At 40.1% G+C, this 23,011-nt stretch overlaps 1 protein-coding gene across 15 annotated transcripts in view; it reads left to right on the forward strand.

Annotated features, from left to right (window-relative positions):
• Positions 1 to 23,011, forward strand: part of PATJ (PATJ crumbs cell polarity complex component) — a 390,464-nt gene that overhangs the window by 56,333 nt on the left and 311,120 nt on the right. For all 15 annotated transcript variants that reach the window (XM_060410212.1, XM_060410237.1, XM_060410189.1 and 12 more), the window contains 4 exons: positions 1,605 to 1,746; positions 7,700 to 7,843; positions 11,910 to 11,986; positions 14,191 to 14,247. In XM_060410212.1, the coding sequence (XP_060266195.1) occupies positions 1,605 to 1,746; positions 7,700 to 7,843; positions 11,910 to 11,986; positions 14,191 to 14,247 (420 nt within the window). The remainder of the gene's footprint in view (positions 1 to 1,604; positions 1,747 to 7,699; positions 7,844 to 11,909; positions 11,987 to 14,190; positions 14,248 to 23,011) is intronic.

Raw genomic sequence — 23,011 nt, forward strand, 5'->3', positions numbered from 1 at the left:
TTAATTTTACAGTTTATTTTCATAATAATTTTGAAGCAGGTAGACACACATTTAATTTAGTGATTCAATCAGAAACAAATGTTGGTATAATTTGAATGCTTGTCCTTCAAGTCCATTTAAGGAAGCCCCTTTCATGACCCTTGGCTTTCCAGTGTTGGCTTAGGAAATGTTGCTGGAATTGACCATTTTGGGACTGGTGATAAAACTTTGGAGAAAATCTTAGGGAAAAAGTTAAGCAGTGGTTTGACTAGCTTGAAGATTGAGTGAGGAGACCTACTAGTTCTGTTGGACTTAAGAGTGTGATTCCCTGGGCCCAGCAAAGAGATGAAGTTTCCAGAGCCCTGAAGACAAGGAGTCTGCAAAATATGGACTCATTTTCCACTCTACCTTCATTGGCTGAGCAGCTGCTAAGAACAAAGACCGCATCTTCTGATGCCTGGCAAGCAAATGCAACTTTGCTCTACAAGTTGGTTGCTTCTCTGAGGTACCCACCTGTACATTTGGGGAAAGACTTAGGAACAAGGTGACAAGCAGCAGTCCTTCAGTGAGACTGGAGAGACCCTAGGAAAAAATCTGTTATGAAGGAGGCAGTGGGTCAAGTAGGGGAAATGGCTGTTAAGATGACTAGGAAGCTGGCGAGACAGAAGAAATGCTTGAAGAAGGAAACGAGAGGGCTGGCTGCAGTTGCCCTGGCATCTTCAGAAAGCAGTAGTATCCCAGAGGAGTGTGAGGAGACAAGAGAAAGACTCAAAAAGAAGAAAAATGAAGAGCCCCAGGAGGCTCTCAGAAGAATGGAATGGAAGACCCATCTGTCTCCTTCTTCAAACCCAAGAAGAAGAAATCATTTTTCCAAGGAGGAGCTGGTTCGTAGTGATCTTGAAGAAACAGCTGGCAGTAGAAGTCTTTCCAAGAGGAAGAAAACTTTCACCAAAGAAGAACCAGTTAGTGACCCTGAAGAGTCAGGAAACAAGAGAGTCCCAAGGAAAAGAGGAAATTGGCTTCCAAGGAGGAGCCACTCAGCAGTGGACCTGAAGAGGTTACTGCCAGCAAGAGCAGTGACTCCAAGCAAAAGCAAAAGCTCAGGAAGCTCCCCTAGGAAAACCAGAATGGACATCTCCCTGGTGGGGCATAACTTGCAGAGATATTTCACAACCCTTTGTCTAGAGCCCAGTAGAAACAAAAACAAAACAAACCCCTTCCAAAACAAAAAGAATGTATGACTGGACTTGATTGAGATTAGTAAATGCCTTCTTTCACATGCTTTTTAAAAATACTGGAAAACCTAATGGAGGGAGATTAGTTCCTTCTGGAAAATATCACACAGTGTTATATGGTACAGGGGTGAAGTATTGGATGGTCTCTTAGGGCTTCTATTAATACATCTTGAGAGCTGTGTATAAAAATTGACCACATTTTATGGCACTTTGCCTGTTGAATAGCATCAGAGACTAAGATCCACTGCCTTTTTCAGGCTGTAAGTCAAATGTATGACTTAGGAATATGGGTTTCAGTTTGCTTTCTAGTTTCTCCGGAAGTTTGTCAGCATGTTTTACTACTAAATTTGCATTCAAAACCTCTGTTTAATGTATCTCTTAATGTTGTAGGTTGATGGTGTGAATATTCAGGGTTTTGCCAACCAGGATGTTGTTGAAGTGTTACGAAATGCAGGACAAGTGGTACACCTAACCCTAGTTCGAAGGAAAACATCCTTGTCTGCTTCTTTACATGAAGGGCCCTCAGACAGAGGTAATTAATTCCACTGTCCCTCCTCCAACCTTGTAGTCTGGGTTTAGAAAAATAACTCAATTATGATGTTCTCTAAGTCTGGAAAGGAAAAACTGCCTACCTTATGTAACCCGGTGATGGAGAAGTGAATCAGCTCATTTATGCCTTGAAGAAGAATTTCCTTTGCCTATTATAATATGCCAGTCCAAATGTTAGAACGTGAACCCTGATATGCATTCATCTCTGACAGCGTCTCTAAATGGAGATGGAAGTCATTTTCCCCAAAAGCTTCCGAATTTCATTTATTACTTGCGTTTAAATAGTAAAGCTTTGCCAACCTTTGTTCCAGAGGCTCTCATTTGTCTAATGCTTTGACATTTTGCAGACTTAAGGTTTCATATTACTTCTAATATTTGATTCTAATATTTCTTGATTTACTCTGTGAACTGTAGCAAGAGAAAATAAAACATGGATTTCAAAGGAAGCTTTGATTTATAAAATTATATTGTTATTTTGATTATAAGAATAGCAGATTTATGGAACAAATACATAATTCTATACATGCCAATTTTTAATTCTCAGCTTACAGATAGATCAACAAATTTGGTAATTATGGGAACACATTCAATTTAAGTTGAATGACTACTTACATAACTAGTGAGTGGGAAATAGTTTCATTAAAATTTGTTAGAAGTTGAATATATTTTTTTTCCCATTCTCTGAAGGTATATTATTATATCCTGGAAACTTTTGCTTTCAATTGATATTGAATTATATTGATATTTACATTGGAACTTTTAAAGTTTTATATGATAGTGAAAATTTTGCTGAAAGGTAGATGCTCTGTCAACTGCATTGTATGTGTGAAATTTAAAACTGGCTAAATAATACAAATTGTACATATGCTATATTGACCTTAAAAGGTTTGCATAAATATTTATACCACTATAATAGTTTTCAGCAGCTCCGATAGAACCCTTGGCTTTAGTCTGCTGTCTCAAATGAACTGTGTCATCTGTGAATCGGCAGTTCTTTACTGGGCATGCCTACATTTTAAATTTTTATTGTGATAGGTTTTGACCCTAAATCTGCACTTCTTCCATGGTTTGGGTGTCCTTCCTATGTGTTTCATACCCTTTAGTACCCTTTGAAGAGCACTTTGCTGGAGCATTTATCATACTACTTTGTGGTCACCTGTTTTGTGTGTGGCCACTGTAATGTAGGGGAGTGGTTATGTCTCTACCCACTGTCCCATCTAACACATCTCTGTGTGCCTTCTTTATAGGCAGCAGTTAAGTCTATTTTACTGAAACGGACTGCACAGCTTCTAGCTCTTGAGTGATGCCCCTTCCCCTGCCTTTCAAAAATCTTACCTTTTCTCCTCTAAACTCTTTTTATTTGCATGCCTTGTGTATACTTATTTGTATATCAATTTGCATACTATTTGTAACACACAAACAATCATGTATTGCTTTGTACTTTGCACTCTGCCTAGTGTGTAACTCTTTTCCCCAAGCTACATCAGCAGCGTCTGGCTGGCATTTGTTTTACTGGCACTGGGCTGTACATTTAGTGTGTATTAAAAGTTAGAACTGGACATGGAACAACAGACTGGTTCCAAATAGGAAAAGGAGTACATCAAGGCTGTATAATGTCACCCTGCTTATTTAACTTCTATGCAGAGTACATCATGAGAAATGCTGGACTGGAAGAAACACAAGCTGGAATCAAGATTGCTGGGAGAAATATCAATAACCTCAGATATGCAGATAACACCACCCTTATGGCAGAAAGTGAAGAGGAACTAAAGAGCCTCTTGATGAAAGTGAAAGAGGAGGGTGAAAAAGTTGGCTTAAAGCTCAACATTCAGAAAACGAAGATCATGGCATCTGGTCCCATCAGTTCATGGGAAATAGATGGGGAAACAGTGTCAGACTTTATTTTGGGGGGCTCCAGAATCACTGCAGATGGTAACTGTAGCCATGAAATTAAAAGACGCTTACTCCTTGGAAGAAAAGTTATGGCCACCCTAGATAACATATTCAAAAACAGAGACATTACTTTGCCAACTAAGGTCCGTATAGTCAAGGCCATGGTTTTTCCTGTGGTCATGTATGGATGTGAGAGTTGGACTGTGAAGAAGGCTGAGCGCCGAACAATTGATGCTTTTGAAGTGTGGTGTTGGAGAAGACTCTTGAGAGTCCCTTGGACTGCAAGGAGATCCAACCAGTCCATTCTGAAGGAGATCATCCCTGGGATTTCTTTGGAAGGAATGATGCCGAGGCTGAAACTCCAGTACTTTGGCCACCTCATGCGAAGAGTTGACACACTGGAAAAGACTTTGATGTTGGGAGGGATTGGGGGCAGGAGGAGAAGGGGGCAACAGAGGATGAGATGGCTGGATGGCGTCACTGACTCGATGGACGTGAATCTGAGTGAACTCCGGGAGTTGGTGATGTACAGGGAGGCCTGGCACGCTGCGATTCATGGGGTCGCAAAGAGTCGGACACGACTGAGTGACTGAACTGAACTGAACTGAAAAGATGAACGTTCTAAAAATCCTATGGAACTTCCTTGGTGGCTCAGTGGATAGGAATCTGCCTGCCTGTGCAGGACACACAGGTTCGATCCTTGAACTAGGAAGATTCCACGTGCTGTGGAGCAGCTCAGCCCATGTACTGCAACTGCTGAAGCCCTGCAACGACTGAAGCCCGAGTGTCTGGGGCCTGTGCTCTGCAACAGGAGAAGCTACCACGATGTACTACAATGAAGGGTAGCCCCTTTTCATCACAACTAGAGAAAGCCAGCATGCAGCAACAAAGATCCAGTGCAACAACAACAACAAAAAAAGTGTGGTTTAAAATGTCATATTAAGATCTTAAGGTCATATTAAGTTTCATATAAGAACTTTTAACTAATTTTTTTTAACTTTTTATTGTAAAAATGTTTGAACACACAGGAAAATTGGAAAATGATATGAAAAATAACCACAGAATCCATCATTTAGATTTCAGCAGTTAACTTAGCCATGTTTGCTTCATCTATTTAGCTTTTTCTGAACCATTTAAGAGTGAGTTGTAGATATCATTAGTCCTAGGTACTTCAGTTTACAGCTTCTAAAAATAGCCATGATATCATTATCCAGAGAAAATTAATAATAATTCAGTTCAGTTCAGTTCAGTTCAGTCTCTCAGTCATGTCTGACTCTTTGCGACCCCATGAATCGCAGCACGCCAGGCCTCCCTGTTCATCACCAACTCCCGGAGTTCACTCAGACTCACGTCCATTGAGTTGGTGATGCCATCTAGCCATCTCATCCTCTGTCGTCCCCTTCTTCTCCTGCCCCCAATCAAATACCTAACACATAGTTAAAATTTCCCAATTGCTCCCAAATGTCTTTTGTAACTCCTTTTTCCACTTCCCTTACTCCTCTTAAAATCCTCATAAAATCAAGATAATTGATTTTTATGCATTGTACTCATTGCATGTATTATACTTTTTTTTTTTTTTTTAGTATAGAAGAATCCCTTGTCCTTGCCTCCATAGCATAGACTTTTTGGAGGGATTTGCTCATTTGTCACTGGAATACTACGTTCAGAATTTGATTGTTTCCTGTGGTGTTATTTAACTTGTTCCTCTATCCCGCATGTTTCTTGTGAGTTGGGAGCTAGAGCTAAAGCCTTACATTCAAGTTCATTTTTTTTGTTGTTAAGATTTATTTACTTATTTAGTTTTTTGGCTGTTCTGGGTCTTCATTGTTGCACACAGGCTTTCTCTAGTTGCAGTGAGCAGGAGCTACTCTTTGTTGCAGTGTGCAGGCTTCTCAATGTGGTGGCTTCTCTTGTTATAGAGCACGAGCCCTAGGTGCAAGGACTTCAGTAGTTGCACCACATGGGTTCCAGTAGTTTTAGATTGCCAGGTCTAGAGTGCTGGATCAGTAGTTGTGACATGTGGGCTTAGTTGCTCTCCTACATGTGGAATCTTCCTGGACCAGGGATTAAACCAGTGTCCCTTGTATTGCAAGGCAGATTTGTAACTACTGGACCACTAGGGAAGCCCGAGTTCAATTTTTGTAGGAATACTTTGTAAGTCACTTGTAGTTATTTATGCATGCAGGTCAATCTATATGCAGGTTAAGAAGCAACAATTAGAACTGGACATGGAACAACAAACTGATTCCAAATCAGGAAGGGAGTACATCAAGGTTGTACATTGTCACCCTGTTTATTTAACTTGTATGTAGAGTACATCATACGAAATGCCAGGCTGGATGAAGCACAAGCCGGAATCAAGATTGCTGGGAGAAATATCAATAACTTCAGATATGCAGATGACACCACCCTTATGGTAGAAAGCAGAGAACTAAAGGGCCTCTTGATGAAAGTGAAAGAGGAGGGTGAAAGAGTTGGCTTAAAACTCAACATTCAGAAAACTAAGATCATGGCTTCCAGTCCCATCATTTCATGGCAAATAGATGGGGAAACAATGGAAATAATGAGAGACTTTTTTTGAGCGGCTTCCAAATCACTGCAGATGGTGACTGCAGCCATGAAATTAAAGGATACTTACTCCTTGAAAGAAAAGCCGTGACCAACCTAGACAGCATATTAAAAAGCAGAGACATTACTTTGCCAACAAAGGTCCGTCTAGTCAAAGCTATGGTTTTTCCAGTAATCATGTATGAATGTGAGAGTTGGACTATAAAGGGAGCTGAGCACCAAAGAATTTATACTTTGGAACTGTGGTGTTGGAGAAAACTTGAGTGTCCCTTGAACTGCAAGGAGATCCAACCAATCCATCCTAAAGGAAATCAGTCCTGAATATTCATTAGAAGGACTGATGTTGAAGCTGGAACTCCAATACTTTGGCCACCTGATGCAAAGAACTGAGTCATTGGAAAAGACCCTGATGCTGGGAAAGATTGAAGGCAGGAGGAAAAGGGGATGACAGAGGATGAGATGGTTGGCTGGCATCACTGACTCGATGGACATGAGTTTGAGCAAGCTCCAAGAGTTGGTGATGGACAGGGAAGCCTGGTGTGCTTCATTCGAGGGGGTCGCAAAGAGTCGGGCATGACTGAGCGACTGAACTGACTGACTGAACTGTGGTTATTTAAAAATAACCTAAAATGATTCTGGCAGGCTTCAGTCCCTGCGGTCACAAAGAGTCAGACACGACTGTGTGACTAACACAACAAAATGGTTCTCATACAACCTTCTTGTGTTTAAGAGAGAGTAATTGACATTGTTGAGATTAAAAGCTTAGCTAAGAGAAGAACCTCTGCAACCAGAGGAATTATCTCCCTTTTCCTTCTCATTCCCAAGCTTACTTCTGTAGTTATTTGTTAAACTCATGATGAGATCATACCAGAACCAAAATTGCCCAAAACAATGGAACTGGCTTCTGCTTATCTGCTCCCTGCCCACCACAGCAGTGAGCACTATGGCCCCCAAGGTTCTCCTCCTCCCCCACTCCCCAAGGCTGTATTGTCATCCTGCTTCGTTGTAAACTTTACCTTGCTTTTTTCTTCTTGTTGCCTAGTTCCTTGTTGTTCACTTGTTATTCAGTTGCTCAGTCATGTCCTGTTCTTTGGAACCCCATGGACTGCAGCATGCCAAGCTTCCATGTCCTTCACCATCTCCCAGAGTTTGCTCAAAACTCATGTCCATTGAGTCGGTGTTGCCATACAACAGTCTCATCTCCTGTGATCCCCTTCTCCTGCCTTCAATCTTTCCTAGCCTCAGGGTTTTTTCTAATGAATCAGCTCTTTGCATTAGGTGGCCTAATACCACAAGTGTGTTTTCTAAAGAATTGAGCCATTATCACAAATGGCATTTTAAAAAAAGGAATAAAATGTGTAAGTTACCTGAGATGTTTGTAATAAGGTTGTGAAATGGAAGAACAGCAGTGAAATAAGCTAACTTAAATATGATCTTTATCTGATAGTGATTCAAATTAACAATTCCTATTTTAGGAACTGTGGTAGAACCACCAAAAACACCAGCCTTGTTTCTGACTGGAGCAGTGGAAACGGAAACTAATTTGGATGAAGAGGAGAAAACTGAAGAAAGAATGGAGGATCTAAAAAATGACAACATGCAAGCCTTAGAAATACTGGGTAGGCACCAAGCATTCAATTCAAAGCAGTCAAAGTAATTTGACTTTATCATTTGTTAACCATTGTCTCTCTTTATAGTTAACATAATGTGAAGAATTTTAGAGGTATTTGTGAAGATATAAAATAAGATATTGTTAATATCAGCATCTTAACACTTATGGCAGTTGAGAATAAGCATATTTTTGTTTAATCGCTGTTTAATTATGTTGATTTTGAATATGTTTTTATTAGTGTGATGATGTCAGCATTTTTAATTACTGCATACTTTAGCTTGTGTATTAACATTGATATAGCTATCTGTATACATATAGTAATATTTCCTTTTCACCATAACAATAGTGTATACATTTTTATATATTTTACCAAATTTCCCGGTTGCTATATATTTATTATTTAATTTTCTTTGTAATTGATGAGTACCTTTACCTTTGGGCTTTGTGGTATGTCTCCTTTGCTACTCTAGTTGACTCTATTCAGCACGCATTTTCAGTCAAAATCTCACTCAGTTCCCTGTACAGAGGCATTCAGGAAAGGCTTGCCAGTTGAATGAATGGAATGCTTAAACTTCGTCCATGGTCAAACTTTGACTTTTGGCTTTGATTGTCTTCTGCCAGGAAAGAAGGGCCTGAAGGAAGGAGTAAACACTTGAGTCAAATTTTAAAACTTCATATTGTTTGGAAATTTAGGGTTGTTCTTTTTGATCCAAGTAAATTGCAGTTAATTTTTTCTATTTAAATTCATGTGAGCCCAGATAGGTGAACCGTGAATTATCAAGTGAAAAGCAAATACTTTCTAAAGTTAGAAATATGGGTTTTCCTGATGGTCCAGTAGTTAAGACTGTGTGTTCAGTGCGTGTGGCATAGGTTTGATCCCTGGTCAGTGAACTAAGATACTACATGCCATGAGGCTCAGCCTAAAAGAAAAAAAAAACAGTAAAAAAAAAATAAAGTGAGAAATATTTTTAGAAATATCTGCTCAAAAGGTCAACCTCGCTCCTATTTTTTTTTTTTTTAATGAGTGTATATAATTTCAGTTAGAGAGTTAGACCAGTTTCTTCCAACTGTTATGTTAACTCTTTTTGCTGAAGGGGCAGACCCATTTTCCCTCTTCCCTTCTAGTTTCTTTGGTTGGTCTAATAATTAAATTAACATAAGATAGAGTCACACAGGAGAAACACAAATTTTCTATGTGTAGGAGTCCCATAAAAATGTGAGCCCTTAAAAGCAAGTTGGGCAATTGAGGCTTCTACGCTATCCTGAGCTAAGGAATGGGATGGGGGCCTGGGCCTTCCAATGGGAGGAGTAATTTACAGGATGACAAGAAGAGCAGATGTTTGATAATTAGAAATTTGCCCAGCTATGCAGATAGGTTTTTCAGATTTAAAAAGTTGTCTCTGGTGTGATATATATATACAATGAAATATTGTGTGCTTAGTTGCTCAGTCATGACTGACTCTACGATGCCATGGACTGTATCCCTCCAGGCTCCTCTGTCCTTGGAATTCTCCAGACATGTGTACTGTAGTGGGTAGCCATTCCCTTCTCCGTGGGATCTTCCTAACCCAGGGATCGAACCCTGGTCTCCTGTGTCACAGGTGGATTCTTTCCCATCTGAGCCACCAGAGAAGCCCACAATAGAATATTACTCAGCCATTAAAAGGAATGAAACAATGCTATTTGCAGCAATGTGGATGGACCTACAGAGTGTCCTATTGAGTGAAGGAAGTCACACAGAGAAGTAGAAATATCATGTGACATCCATTATATGTGGAATCTAAGAAGAAATGATACAAGTGAACTTATAAAACAGAAACAGACTCACAGACTTTGAGAATGAGGTTGTGGGGATCGGGCTAGGGGGAAAGTTGAGGGGAAGGGATAGTGAGGGAGTTTGGGATGGATATGTACACATGGCTATATTTAAAATGGATAACCAACAAGGACCTACTGAATATAGAACATGGAACTCTGATCAGTGTTATGTGGCAGCCTGGATGGGAAGGAAGTTTGGAGGAGAATGCATGGCTGAGTCCATTCTCTATTCACCTGAAACTGTCACAGCTTTGTTAATTGGCTGCGTGCTTAATGTGTGCTTGATCACTCAGTCATGTTCAACTCTTTTCAACTCTGTGGACAGTAGCCCACCAGGCTCCTCTGTCCATGGAGTTTTCCAGGCAAGAATGCTGGGGTAGGTTGCCATTCTCTACTCCATAATCAGCTATACCCCAATATAAAATAAAGATTAAAAAAAAAAAAAAACCTCTAGGAGGGTCTGGTCATACAGGGGGGCCTCCACAATATTGTGAAAAACAAACAAACAAACAAACAAACAAACTTGTCTCTGGTTATAGCTCTCTTTCCGGTACATGTTCCCTAGCTAGATTCCTTTAGGTGGTTAAGGGAGGGATGAACATATTTCCTGAGTCTGCTGGATCTTGGCTGTCTTTAGTTCAAAACAATCCACATTCCAAGGTGGCAATAGTTGGCATATTCTTAGTTGCCAATGAAATAATTGCATCAGATCATCTTAATATTCACTTTTTGGGTGTGATCATTTTGTGTTGCCTAGCATTTATTGAGCTGCTGAAAGTAATCTCTTTCCTCTGGTACATAGGCCTTTGTTCTCTGCTTTAAAACTCAGGACTGTGACTTCATGGTATGACTGAGGTAAAAATAAACTCAAAAGAACTGTAGGTGAAATAAACATCTTATACATGTGTATGAAATTTCTTTAGATATCATGTTTGTAAGCTTGCAGGTCAACCAACACATTACAAATTTTTTTAAATTAGCCTACCACAAAAGAAACTGGTGTCTGTTAGAAATGTAATAGAACTCTTAATGTAATTTCTTATGGAAATGTTAATCGAGTAGGCACAAAGGTGCAGTACCCGCATGAAGGATATTTTGTTTTTAATAGGCTCTTTAGTCAGTTATCCTCGAAATGTAATCTAGCACATCAGTTAATGCAGTTACTTTGTGGATATGCTTTTGTAAATCTAGTAATATAAGTTTTTTAGTGTTCATTAGTCTTAGTTTCTGATTTTTGAGGTTAGTCTGTTTTACTTAATGATTTGTACTACGTAATTAAGCATTATATGCATCTGAGATTAGATGTCTGCAGAAGGCTTGAAAAAGCTGATCTTGCAAGTTTGATTTTAGACAGATGGTTATATCAGTTGTGGTAAGTGTTCTGTGACTTGTCCACTCTTGTGACACAATTGAGTTTTTCTTAAAGAAAAAAGGTGGAGATCTGTTTATTGTCTGCTACCATTGTGGATCTAAATTGAAATTATAGTTTTAGTACTTTGATTTTTGTCTATTAGGTATTATTCAGACTGCAAACTGCATTGAGCTTCTGGCTAAGGTCGTATGGAGGATAAGCAGGACACTTAAAATCTGTCTTCACTTTTAAAAATCATCTGACCTATGCAAAAAAGGCAGTACTCCCCTTAAGTAAGAAAATCATAAAGGTATGATAACCACATAGCCACAAAGGACCAAAGTAAAACCAAAGTTTTTGTTACATTAAAGCTCATGCAACTCATTGGTTGAATTAGATCAGACAGACTTTTATATCCACCCAAGTAAAAAGCTTGACTGGGTCATGTTGGTGTGCCTTGTTGATAGTAAAGATATCTTGATAGGTTTTTACACTTCTGTGGGTGAGTGAAAGGTACTACGCTGAAGTGATTAACATCCACCTTAAATTTTCTTTTTCCTAACATAGCATAAAGCAAAGCCAGATAACATTTTACTTGTAAACCACAGGATGTTTGCATATAAACTATATAATTCAGATTTCATTGATAACTTATCATTTCCTTTTTTGTTTAAAATATTCCTTAACAGCAGAAGCCCTATTCATAGTTTGGTCACCACCAGTCTTTTACATGTCTTATAAGTCACCTCTGATTAACTTTACCTAAATAGACCTAAGTTAATACACTTTCCTTTTTATTCATTTCCCTTTTACTTACTCAAACTGTGATGTTATGGAAGAATTCAGTAGTTTAGTGGGTTTAACTCACAGTAGCTTCAACTTTTTTTTTTTTTTTTTAATCCAGAAAAAGCCCCAGACTCTCCAGAAAATGAGCTGAAATCCAGATGGGAAAATGTACTGGGCCCTGATTATGAAGTAATGGTATGTTAAAATCTTCTAATAAAAAACACTCATGTCTCATTCTATGTCATTCTCCTAATGCCACAATTGAAAGAAATGGGAGACTCAAAGAATAACCAGCCTGCCTTTATTTTTTCTTCCTGTGCTTTTTTCCCTATTGGATCAATTAATTAATTTTATTTTTTCATTTTAGACTGCAAGAACAGGTAAGGACTGCAAACAAGTTTCAGTTACAATTAACAAACACTCAGTTCATGTTGGGACCATTTAAGTTAACAATAGGCTGAAAAATGTTAGGAGAGAGAGCACTTGCCTCTAAATTTATAACCTGTATCAGCTGCTTAAAATTGCTGGCATTTTTATGATTGCTTTTATGATCTGTTTGTTTTATTGTACACTGAAAGGGCTGTGGATATTAGTCCTATGTTTCACAAAGAATGTTACAGTTTTATGAGAAAAATGAAAGAATGATTATCAAATGTATTTGGGAGAACAGGAAGTAATTTAGGTTAGGTATAAGTTTATAGTGCCAGTGGTCCATTAGACTTCCTTTCACCTGTTATTAGATTCATTGAGTAAAGGATTGATTACATTTCCCCAAATGAATCCACATGAAACCAGAAGGCTGCGCTTAGAAAAGCCTCTGCAGTGCCCATTAAACGTGTTAGTAATAAAGTATTCTGTTAAATTTCTATTGTTATTCACATTTTCTTACATATGTTTTTCATTAGTATTTGTTGGCTGGTTGGAGAGATTTTTTTTCTGTTCTAGCCACTATCTATTGTCAGACATTTTCCAGTGTCATTAACATGAGTCAAAATAGTTTATACTTTCTCTTCTTGCTAGTCTTGTGCTTGCATGTTGGTCATCATGAACTGCTGCTTCTTTACTTCGTAGATTTTGGAGCTATTTTGTCATTCACCTATCACCTAGCAAATGACCTTTCTACAATTCAGAGTGGTTAATATTCAAAATAGTTTGGTGTACCAGTGTTTTTAAATGGTTGGTTTTAAATGAGCTCTTTTTGGTTAAAAATTTGTCCTCTTTGGGGCATCCCTGGTGGCTCAGCGGTAAAGAATCTGCCTGCAGTACAGGAGACATAGGAGATGCGGGCTCGATCCCTGGGTTGGGAAGATCCCCCAGAATAGGAAATGGCAACCCACTCCAATATTCTTGCCTGGGAAATCCTATGGACAGAGGAGCCTGGTGGGCTACAGTCCATAGCGTCACAAAGAGTTGGACACGACTGAATATGCACATTCTCCTCTTTATAACTACCCTTCCAAATTTAATCTCTCACATGATGAGGTCATAACCAAGGGGCTCGAAAGAGGAGACAGAATTTGGAGTTGGAAATTTAAAGTGAAAGGGATGAGGCAATGAAAGGAGAAGCCAGGCAAGATGGATGAGTGAATGTGTACACACAAATGTGCCTATCTGCCTGCGTGCACATACTCTAGTCTTTCTTACTGTGTTTTCATCCAGAATCTACTTATCTGAAGTGCAGTACTTGTAGAAGATTTAGCTGAACCACTGTTTAACTTATCCCCTCCCTCCAGACGCACTGTATTTTATTAACAACTTACAGATGCAAATCATCAGTGAAATGTTTTGCTTGCAAGGAATTCATTTCTGTGGATGTCTACCACTGAAGCTCAGAACAATAGTTTTAGGCCAGGATTAAAAGCTTCCAGGATTCCACCGTCTGCCCACCAGTCCAGGTCTTTTGTTTCTGTCCTTGCTGACTCTTTCTCCTAGGGAAATGGTTTGAGTTTGCTGTGGAAATTCAGGTGCTTTAGTTTTTCCAAACTTCTCTGATTTTAATGACCTTGCAAACTTTGTTTCAAGGATTAGGTTTAGAAATAAAAATGACCATAGTCTTGGTTTTGTGAAAAGAATAAAATTTTTATGGCTTTAATATAATGGAGGATTAAATTAAAATTTTAGGTGTCATGGATTTTTAAAAATAGTACATATATTTGCCTATCACCTTCTAGTTCAACTTTTGAATCATTTATGAAAAAAAAAGATTGTTGTGGAGAACAATGACAACAAAAAAGCAATATTCTCTGAGATTTTATGTGTTATGGAATTTAGAAACATAGAAAAAAGATTAGATGGAGTTATCAATATATAGGTTTTATACAGATTTTTTTCAGAAAGCCTAGGAAGAAATAAAGTTATGCTTTTACAAATATTGACAGTATCTTTTCTTGTGAATTTAGGTCGCTACTTTGGATACACAGATTGCTGATGATGCTGAATTACAGAAATATTCGAAGGTAAGCACATTGTTTAAACTGTTGTCAGTTTTTTGCTGTTTGAAGAACTTTCTCTAAATTCTTGTCAAAGTAATGCTGTGACCTAAAGTTTTCAGAATTTAATTTTAGAAGGTTTTCTGGAAATGTAGTAGGTTCTGACTGGTATGAAGTGTGATAGTTAGATGTGCCTGGGAAGAACATAGGCCACTTCAGATGCCAAAATTCCAGGCTTGACTGCTTTGCCCACCTTAAAGGTAGTATGCAGAGCAGGCTTTGCAGAGTGTGCCAGTTTTTCAGATATTATAAGTCCTTTTAAGTTGTTTCCCGGACTTCCCTGGTGGTCTAGTGGTTAAGAATCTACCTGCCAATGTAGGGGATATGGGTTTGATCCCTGGTCCGGGAAGATTCCACATGCCGGCAGATCAACAAAGCCCATGTCCTACAACTACTGACCCTAACAAATATAAAGTTAGACTGAATATTTGATATTATGTACGTCAGCTACAGAAGGCTTAAGGCGATGTTATCTCTGTCCAAGGAGACACTGTGCGTGTGTGTGTGTGTGTGTGTGTGAGTGGGTGTGTGCAGTGAGGCAGAGGTACAGTTCAGGTAAGGTTTGGACTCTCTTGGGTTGCCTTTGCTCCTAACACATGACCTCCAGGTATTCCATCAAGTCTGAGGTATTTATCCGTTCTCGCTCCCTGGTGGAACCTGGGAACTCCAAGTCTCCCTCAGTACTTTAGGATTGTAGAAATCTGCTTAGCTCTTCAGGGGTTTCCTGATTAGCCTTCAGCTTGCTGTTAGAACTTGAGATGTCCTTGGAGGAAACCATGCCCTCGCTCAGGCTCAGTTCATCATATAGTTCAGCTTTAGTTGTTCTTACATATTCCAAGCCACAAGACCCCATATCATCATGTTCTGTCCTGAGGAAAGAGTATAGTGAGCACACTTTGTACATCTTAAAAATGTCATTGTCTTTCTCCAGGCAGAACATCTTCTCTTTCATTCTTCATCCCTAGTTCCTTGCCACCAGTCTACTTATCTTCTTCCTGATCAGCTTCTATGCATTGTATCTATATGCACTGAGTTACTCTGATATAATGGTGTGGAAAGGTTTTGAATAGAACAGATGTTCAGAACCACCTCACCAGTACATTCAGCTGTTCATTCGTTCATTCATGAAGTATTTATTGATACCGACTCAGTGCCAAGTCCTCCACTGGGTCTGGGATTTCAGAAGAGAACAGGAAAACAACAACAACAACAACAAAACAATCCCTGCCCTGTAGAACTTACATTTTAGTAGGGGGAGATAGAAAATAAGTAATAAATTATATAGTATAGATGATATGTGCCAGGCAGGAAAGATGAATAAAGAATTCAGGAGAGAATGTGGGTTTGCAGTTTTAGGTAGGTTGATCAGGAAAAGCCTTATTAAGAAGGTGACGTTTGAGGAAATGCTTTGGGGGTGAAATAAGCAGCCTAATTTTTCTTCTATATAATACAAACAATAATATCTACATTGTAGAAGGTTGCATATATTTAATATATGCCCCAGTTAGTATAGCTCAGTGCCAATACATAAGAACCATTCCATAAATGATAGCTTTGTTTCCTAGTTGTATGCTTCTAGTACTTTTAACCTCTGGCCTATTAAAGTCTTCTTTAAAAAAACAAACAAACCTGTTTTAAAACATTTAATTGAAATTGGAGTAGTAAAGAATCCACTTGCCAGTGCAGGATGCAGGTTTGATCATCCCTGGATTGGGAAGGTTCCCTAGAGGAGGAAATGGCAACCCATTCCAATATTCTTACCTGGAAAGTTCCATGGGCAGAGGAGCCTGGTGGTGGACCATAGTCCAAGGGGTTTCAAAGAGTTGGACATGATTATGTATGCACACACTAGATTATAGCAAAAACTTCGTTTTTAAATTTTTTTGCACTAGAAGAATTTCGCTGTTAATCCTTAATAGTGCAATCCTTAATTGCACTATTCTTTTTTTCATATTTTGTTGTTACCTGTATATGTTTACATACTTGTAGCTGGTATACTCATTTTTTTGTATACGTGGCAGAGAAGGGATGTGTGCTTTTTAAAATGTAATATTATCACGTTTACTTTTTTAAACATTGACTATTAAATGTCCACAGATTATTTTAATGACCTATAATTGAAAAAAATCCGCTTAAAATTGGAAGTTTGGTTCTTGATTTAGTAGTTTCTGCTTTCTGTCTGCAATATGTAAATAAAACTGGCCTGTCCAAACCCATTTCTCACATGAGGATCCTAAAGTTTGCGTAAGTTGAATGAGTCACCTCAGATTATATAACTGGATAATATAGTAGCAGAGGCAGCTTGCAGCTTAGAGAGCATTTTTTTCCTTCCTGTAATATTTACAGAGCTCCTACTTCACACCAGACACTGCTGCCAGCTGTGGGGAGCAGAATATAAAGGGTCCTCTCTCTCCTGGAGCCTGGGTTCTGGGCTAGGTTTGCTGTGCTGTGCTTAGTCACGCAGTCATGTCCAACTCTTTATGACCCCATGGGCTGTAGCCTGCCAGGCTCTTCTGTCCATGGGGATTCTCCAGGCAAGGATACTGGAGTGGGTTGCCATGCCCTCCTCTGGGGGGGTCTTCCCAACCCAGGGATTGAACACAGGTCTCCTGCATTGCAGGCAGATTCTTTACCATCTGAGCCACCAGAGAAGCCCAAGAATACTGGTGTGGGCAGCTTATCCCTTCTCCAGAGGATTTTCCTGACCCAGGAATCAAACCAGGGTCTCCTGCATTGCAGGTGGGTTCTTTACCAGCTGAGCTACCAGGGAAGCCCTGGGCTTGGTTTGGGTCATGATAATAAACAAGTGAAAAATAACTTGAGAAGATAGCTATAAATTGTAAAAGTGATGCAAGGTAGTGATTGTAAGAAGTGATGGTGATTTAAGAAGCATAAAAAGAATGATGAAAGCAAGTACAGTGGGAAAGAGTTGGCCTGTGTGGGGAATGGAAGTTGTTTTGGAGTGTCCAGGTCAAACTAAATGAGCAGGAGGATGTTTTTAGATGAGGAAGACCAGGTAGGTACTCCAGGGCCTTGAGCTCCACACTGATAAGCTTGGGCTTTATTCTCAGTGCCAGGTAACACCAGTGGAACACCTGTTCTTAGCAGGTTAATATCATGCTCTGAGATCAAGGCTGTAGGTTTTTCCTCTGTCTTATTAGCTTTCTGATTAGGAAAATCATATTTCATGATTATTGCTGGTGTTTCTAATTGTTTATCTGTCTTTAGTTGGTCACTGTGGTAACCACTTCATAGCCCGAAGAAATTGTTTTAAGGGATGCAGATTCAAGAAGCATCTCCCTTTATGACAGGCCAATGTTAATAGAGAAGACTTTCTTTTGAGGTGGATGGAGTTGTAGGGAAAGAGAGAGGTGAAAGCACTTTATAGTGGTTTGAGCATTAGCTGAACTGCTTCTAGGAATCTGTTAATCATGACACAAGAACAGTTTTCCCGCATCTGGGGAGACTTGCACTCTTAGGGATGGCTTTCTTGGCAAGTGTTTACTCTTAAGATAATCACAGAGCTATGAGGGAGAAGCATTATGCTCATGCCAGTGACCTTTCTGCCAGCCATCAATTGTAATACAAAGTGAGCATTAGTAATTAGTGATATCCCTGGTGTGGGCAACAAAAAGACCAGGCCCTGTTCTCTGGCTTTGACAAGACAGACTGACAAATTTCACTTTGTTTCCTTCCTAAATTACTTTTCTCAGAGCCAGAGGGCATTAAGATGTGAGTTTGCTCCTTGGTCTGTTTGAGCAAGTAGAGTTGTGAAGGCAGTGGAATGTACTGGGCCCCCACTCACCCACCAGGGGTAGTGCTTTGCTTTAAAGACATTTCTCCAGAATAACTCTATTGGTTAGCATCTATTTCTTCCTTTCCTTTTTTTGTATGTGGAAACTGAGTGTCAGGTAGGTGAAGTGACTTGCCCAGGATCATACACAGCTTTTGCTCTTCAGTCGCTTGGTCATGTCCAACTGGGGTCTTTGTGATCCCATGGACTGCCGTATGCCAGGCTTCACTGTCCTTCACCATCCCCTGGAGCTTGCTCAAACTCATGTCCATCGAGTCGGTGATGCCATACAACTATCTCATCCTCTGTCGTCCCCTTCTCCTGTGTTCAGTCTTTTCCAGCATCAGGATCTTTTCCAATGAATTGGCTCTTCATGTTAGGTGGCCAAGTATTGCAGCTTCAGCATCAGTCCTTCTAATGAATATTCAGGATTGACTTCCTTTAGGATTGACTGGTTTGATCTCCTTACAGTCCAAGGGACGCTCAAGAGTGTTTTCCAACCCCACAGTTTGAAAGCATTAGTTCTTTGGGACTCGGCTTTCTTTATGGTCCAACTCTCACATCCATACATTGGAAAAACCATAGCTTTGACTAGAGGGACCTTTGTCAGCAAAGTAATGTCTCTGCTTTTTAATATGCTGTCTAGGCTTGTCATAGCTTTTCTACCAAGGAACAAGTGTCTTTTAATTTCATGGCTGCAGTGACCATCTGCAGTGATTTTGGAGCTCAAGAAAATAAAGTCACTGTTTCCATTGTTTCTCCATGTATTTGCTGTGAAGTGATGGGACCGGATGCCATGATCTTAGTTTTTCGAATGTTGAGTTTTAAGCCAGCTAGTAAATGGCAAAATTTAGGAAACAAATCAGGAGTTATCTGGCTCCTGAGTGTGTGCCATTCTTTATGCTTTTCCTTTTGGGTAGATAATATATGGACAAGACATGAAATCTAAAAGTTTCAGAAGCAAGTACTGCAAAATATGTTTCCCACCCATCCCAGTCCCCTTGTTCTCCCCAGAGGTGACCAGCCACTGTTACCAATTCTTAAGTATGTATTTTATATTCATAAGTATATAATTTTCTGGCCTCTTTTTGAGTGAATAACATAAGATACAGAATCAAATAACTGTAGTGACAGTGGTTATCTAGTAGGGCAGGTGGCCTGTCAGAAACATCAGAGCAGCTTTTTCAAAATAGGCATGCCCTATCAATAACCTCAGATATGCAGATGACACCACCCTTATGGCAGAAAGTGAAGAGAAACTAAAAGCCTCTTGATGAAAGTGAAAGTGGAGAGTGAAAAAGTTGACTTAAAGCTCAACATTCAGAAAATGAAGATCATGGCATCTGGTCCCATCACTTCATGGAAAATAGATGGGGAAACAGTGGAAACAGCGTCAGACTTTATTTTTTGGGGGGCTCCAAAATCACTGCAGATGGTGACTGCAGCCATGAAATTAAAAGACACTTACTCCTTGGAAGAAAAGTTATGACCAACCTTGATAGCATATTGAAAAGCAGAAACATTACTTGGCCGACTAAGCTCCTTCTAGTCAAGGCTATGGTTTTTCCTGTGGTCATGTATGGATGTGAGAGTTGGACTGTGAAGAAGGCTGAGCGCTGAAGAATTGATGCTTTTGAACTGTGGTGTTGGAGAAGACTCTTGAGAGTCCCTTGGACTGCAAGGAGATCCAACCAGTCCTTTCTGAAGGAGATCAGCCCTGGGATTTCTTTGGAAGGAATGATGCTAAAGCTGAAACTCCAGTACTTTGGCCACCGCATGCGAAGAGTTGGCTCATTGGAAAAAACTCTGATGCTGGGAGGGATTGAGGGCAGGAGGAGAAGGGGACGACCAAGGATGAGATGGCTGGATGCCATCACTGACTCGATGGACGTGAGTCTGAGTGAACTCCGGAAGTTGGTGAAGGACAGGGAGGCCTGGCGTGCTGCGATTCATGGGGTCGCAAAGAGTCAGACATGACTGAGCGACTGAACTGAACTGAACTGATTTTGTTCCTCCTGACTAATATTCTGATTTTGGAGGTTGGGGGTGAGGTCCCTAAGGGGAACTGTGATTCCTTCCTTGCCTCACTTTATTGAGAATTATTATTCAGGTTTTGCTAGGATGCCTTATGTGTGCAGTTTACCCTTGAACAACATGGGTGTGAACTGCATGGGTGCACTTATACGCAGACTCTTTTAATGGTACATTCTATAGTTCTGTGGTCTTCCTGGGTGGCGCTAGTAGTGAAGAACCCGCCTGCCAATATAAGCGATGTAAGAGACACGGGTTTGAGCTCTGGGTTGGGAAGATCGTCTGGAGCAGAACTTGGCAACCCACTCCAACATTCTTGCCTGAAGAATCACATGGACAGAGGAGTCTGGCAGGCTCCAGCCCACTGGGTCATAAAGAGTAGGACATGACTGAGTGAGTAAGCGACAGCAACACTACAGTACTGCGCCTTCCCCAGCTATGCAGGGACCTCAGCTGCGGAGGGCTGACTATGAGTCATACCCAGCTTTTCAGTTGGGTAGAGAGTCAGTGCCTCTAACCCTGAGTTATAAATGGTCAGCTGTATTCGAGGAGGGAGGGGTTACTTCCTCAAGACAGATGAAGGAGGCTTATGTAAGGATGAACTCTCCTCTCAAGAATGAGTTTGGAGAAATAAGAACAGTGGATTTTCAAGGTGGATGAAATACCGTGAGCAAAGGTAGAGAGAAAGAGCCATAAGGGCAGAGTGTTAGGTTAGGTGTCAAAAGCTCAAATATCTCTCGGGCCAGACAGGTAACAAATGCTATCTGAAATGAAAAATGGCAGCTGATGCTTGATCTCGGTGTAAGGTAGCTGAAGAGATGTTCAATATATTTCTCTACAGCAGAGTATGTAATGTTTATTTTTTGAACATTCAGAGTTAAAATGTTAATTTTTTTTAGTCCATGATGTGTGACCTGTGGCATCTTAGTTCCTTGACCAGGGATTAAATATGGGTCCCTGGCAGTGAAAGCATGGAGTCATAACCACTGGGCTGCCAGGGAATTCCCCAGAATTAAAATTTTAGACAGATGAGAGAAACTAATATAAATCATGCTCTGCTAGGCTGACTGTCTTGCACAACCTCTGCATGACTATACCTCACTTTGGAGGCCATTTTCCTGTGTTTCATCATTAGTTTAAAAGTCGTAGCTGCATTCTTAGAAAGTCTGTTTTTATTTGGGGTAAATTTACCAACTCTTTCTACCTAATCTTTAAACATAAATGGTTATGTAATATCTCCAGTGAAAGAAAGAGAGAGAGAGAGTGTGTGTGTGTATGAGAACTAATCATAAGATCCTTTCTGTTCTATTTGAAGTTCAGCTCTTTTGGAAGCCTCCTCCCCATACCACTGACCATACCACTGACATAGCTATTCCTTTTCAGAAGCTTTTTTTTTTAACCCCGGAGCAACATTTTTATTCCTACTTGAATACTTTGATATCTTATTTGGGTGACAAGATAAAATGAATGAACTGCAGCTTATCTCCTGACTGTTCTCTCCACTCATAGGTTGAAGGCCTCTAGCTTTCTTGATCTCATTTGATCTTCATCATTTTAGCATCTACAGTAAATCACCCAATGGTCACACTTTCCTTGGATCAGTTTCCTTGTATCCTTTACTTGTCATATCAGGATCATGAACATCCTGCTGCTCGATTAACTTTGTCAAGTTAAGTAGGACCCCTTGCAAAGCACATTGAATTAGCAGCAAAAAGCATAACGTGCTTTGTGTGTGAAGGCATCAATCATCTGTTGACACCTACTCCTGTCATTTTAGCACTTTCTGCTCTCAGAATTCCGAAAGGGTGGACTACTGAAAGAGACAGATGAAATGGTTGATTTGTTTAGTTGCTAAATGCAGCTGGGACAAGTAATTAAATAGTCCTGCTCCCACAGAGACACCTGGAGCCACATAACATGAAGTCTCAGAAATCCAGCTGTACTCGAATTTAGATTTGGAACTAATATTAGGTAGGCATCTTTCAGATTGACAGATTTTGTAAACATCATTTCTGGTTTATCTGTTCAGTATGATTGAAGGTGGAGCATGTGTGTTTCATGCAAGCTTCTAGGGAGCATGTGTTATTTACAGATACCTAGGGGAGTAGCCTAGAGGAGCACAGCTCTGCATCTGGTGGGCAGGGTATTCCTTGAGTAAGCTGCTGTTGCTCTGCCATGCTCCAGCCTGCTCCTGACATCAGCTGTTCCATTGAGAAGAGAAATAGAGCAGGTTTAGTAAGGGGCTTACTTTCATGCATTGGAGAGGGAAATGGCAACCCATTCCAGTGTTCTTGCCTGGAGAATCTCAGGGACAGAAGAGCCTGGAGGGCTGCCGTCTATGGGGTCGTGCAGAGTCGGACACGACTGAAGCGACTTAGCAGCTTGGAGGGGAGCCTGGGATCAATTCCCTCCTTAATCCTTCTATTTTTTATGGGAACATGCTATTATACAAGCAGTAAATATCTCCCTGTGCTGCAATGTCTGTTTTAATTTGGGTACTTATTTCTATGTAGGAATTACTACCACTGTCTATCCTGTTGCTCAAACCAAAAATTTAGCAAATACCTTTCTCACTTACCTCCCACAAGCAATCTACCAGCAGGTTCTTTGTAGGGCTGACTCATTCTTATCCTTGGAGTCTCACCTTCCATGTCCCCATCTGTTGAAACCTACTCTGACCAACTTTTCAAAACAGCCATCACGGTTGTGTCTGATGTCCTGACATTGATTAGCTCCTTCATAGCACTTACCACAGTAATTTGGGGTTTATATTTCACTTGTTTCTTGGTGCATTGTTTATTGACTTATTTTGTTTTGCTTGAGTCTGCTTGCTCTCTTGCTTGTTTATATTCTCTGTCTTCTACACTAGATGTTAGTACCATAGGATAGAGACTGTGGGATCTTCCC

Source organism: Ovis aries, chromosome 1 (assembly GCF_016772045.2).
Source record: "Ovis aries strain OAR_USU_Benz2616 breed Rambouillet chromosome 1, ARS-UI_Ramb_v3.0, whole genome shotgun sequence".
Classification (NCBI taxonomy): domain Eukaryota; kingdom Metazoa; phylum Chordata; class Mammalia; order Artiodactyla; family Bovidae; genus Ovis; species Ovis aries.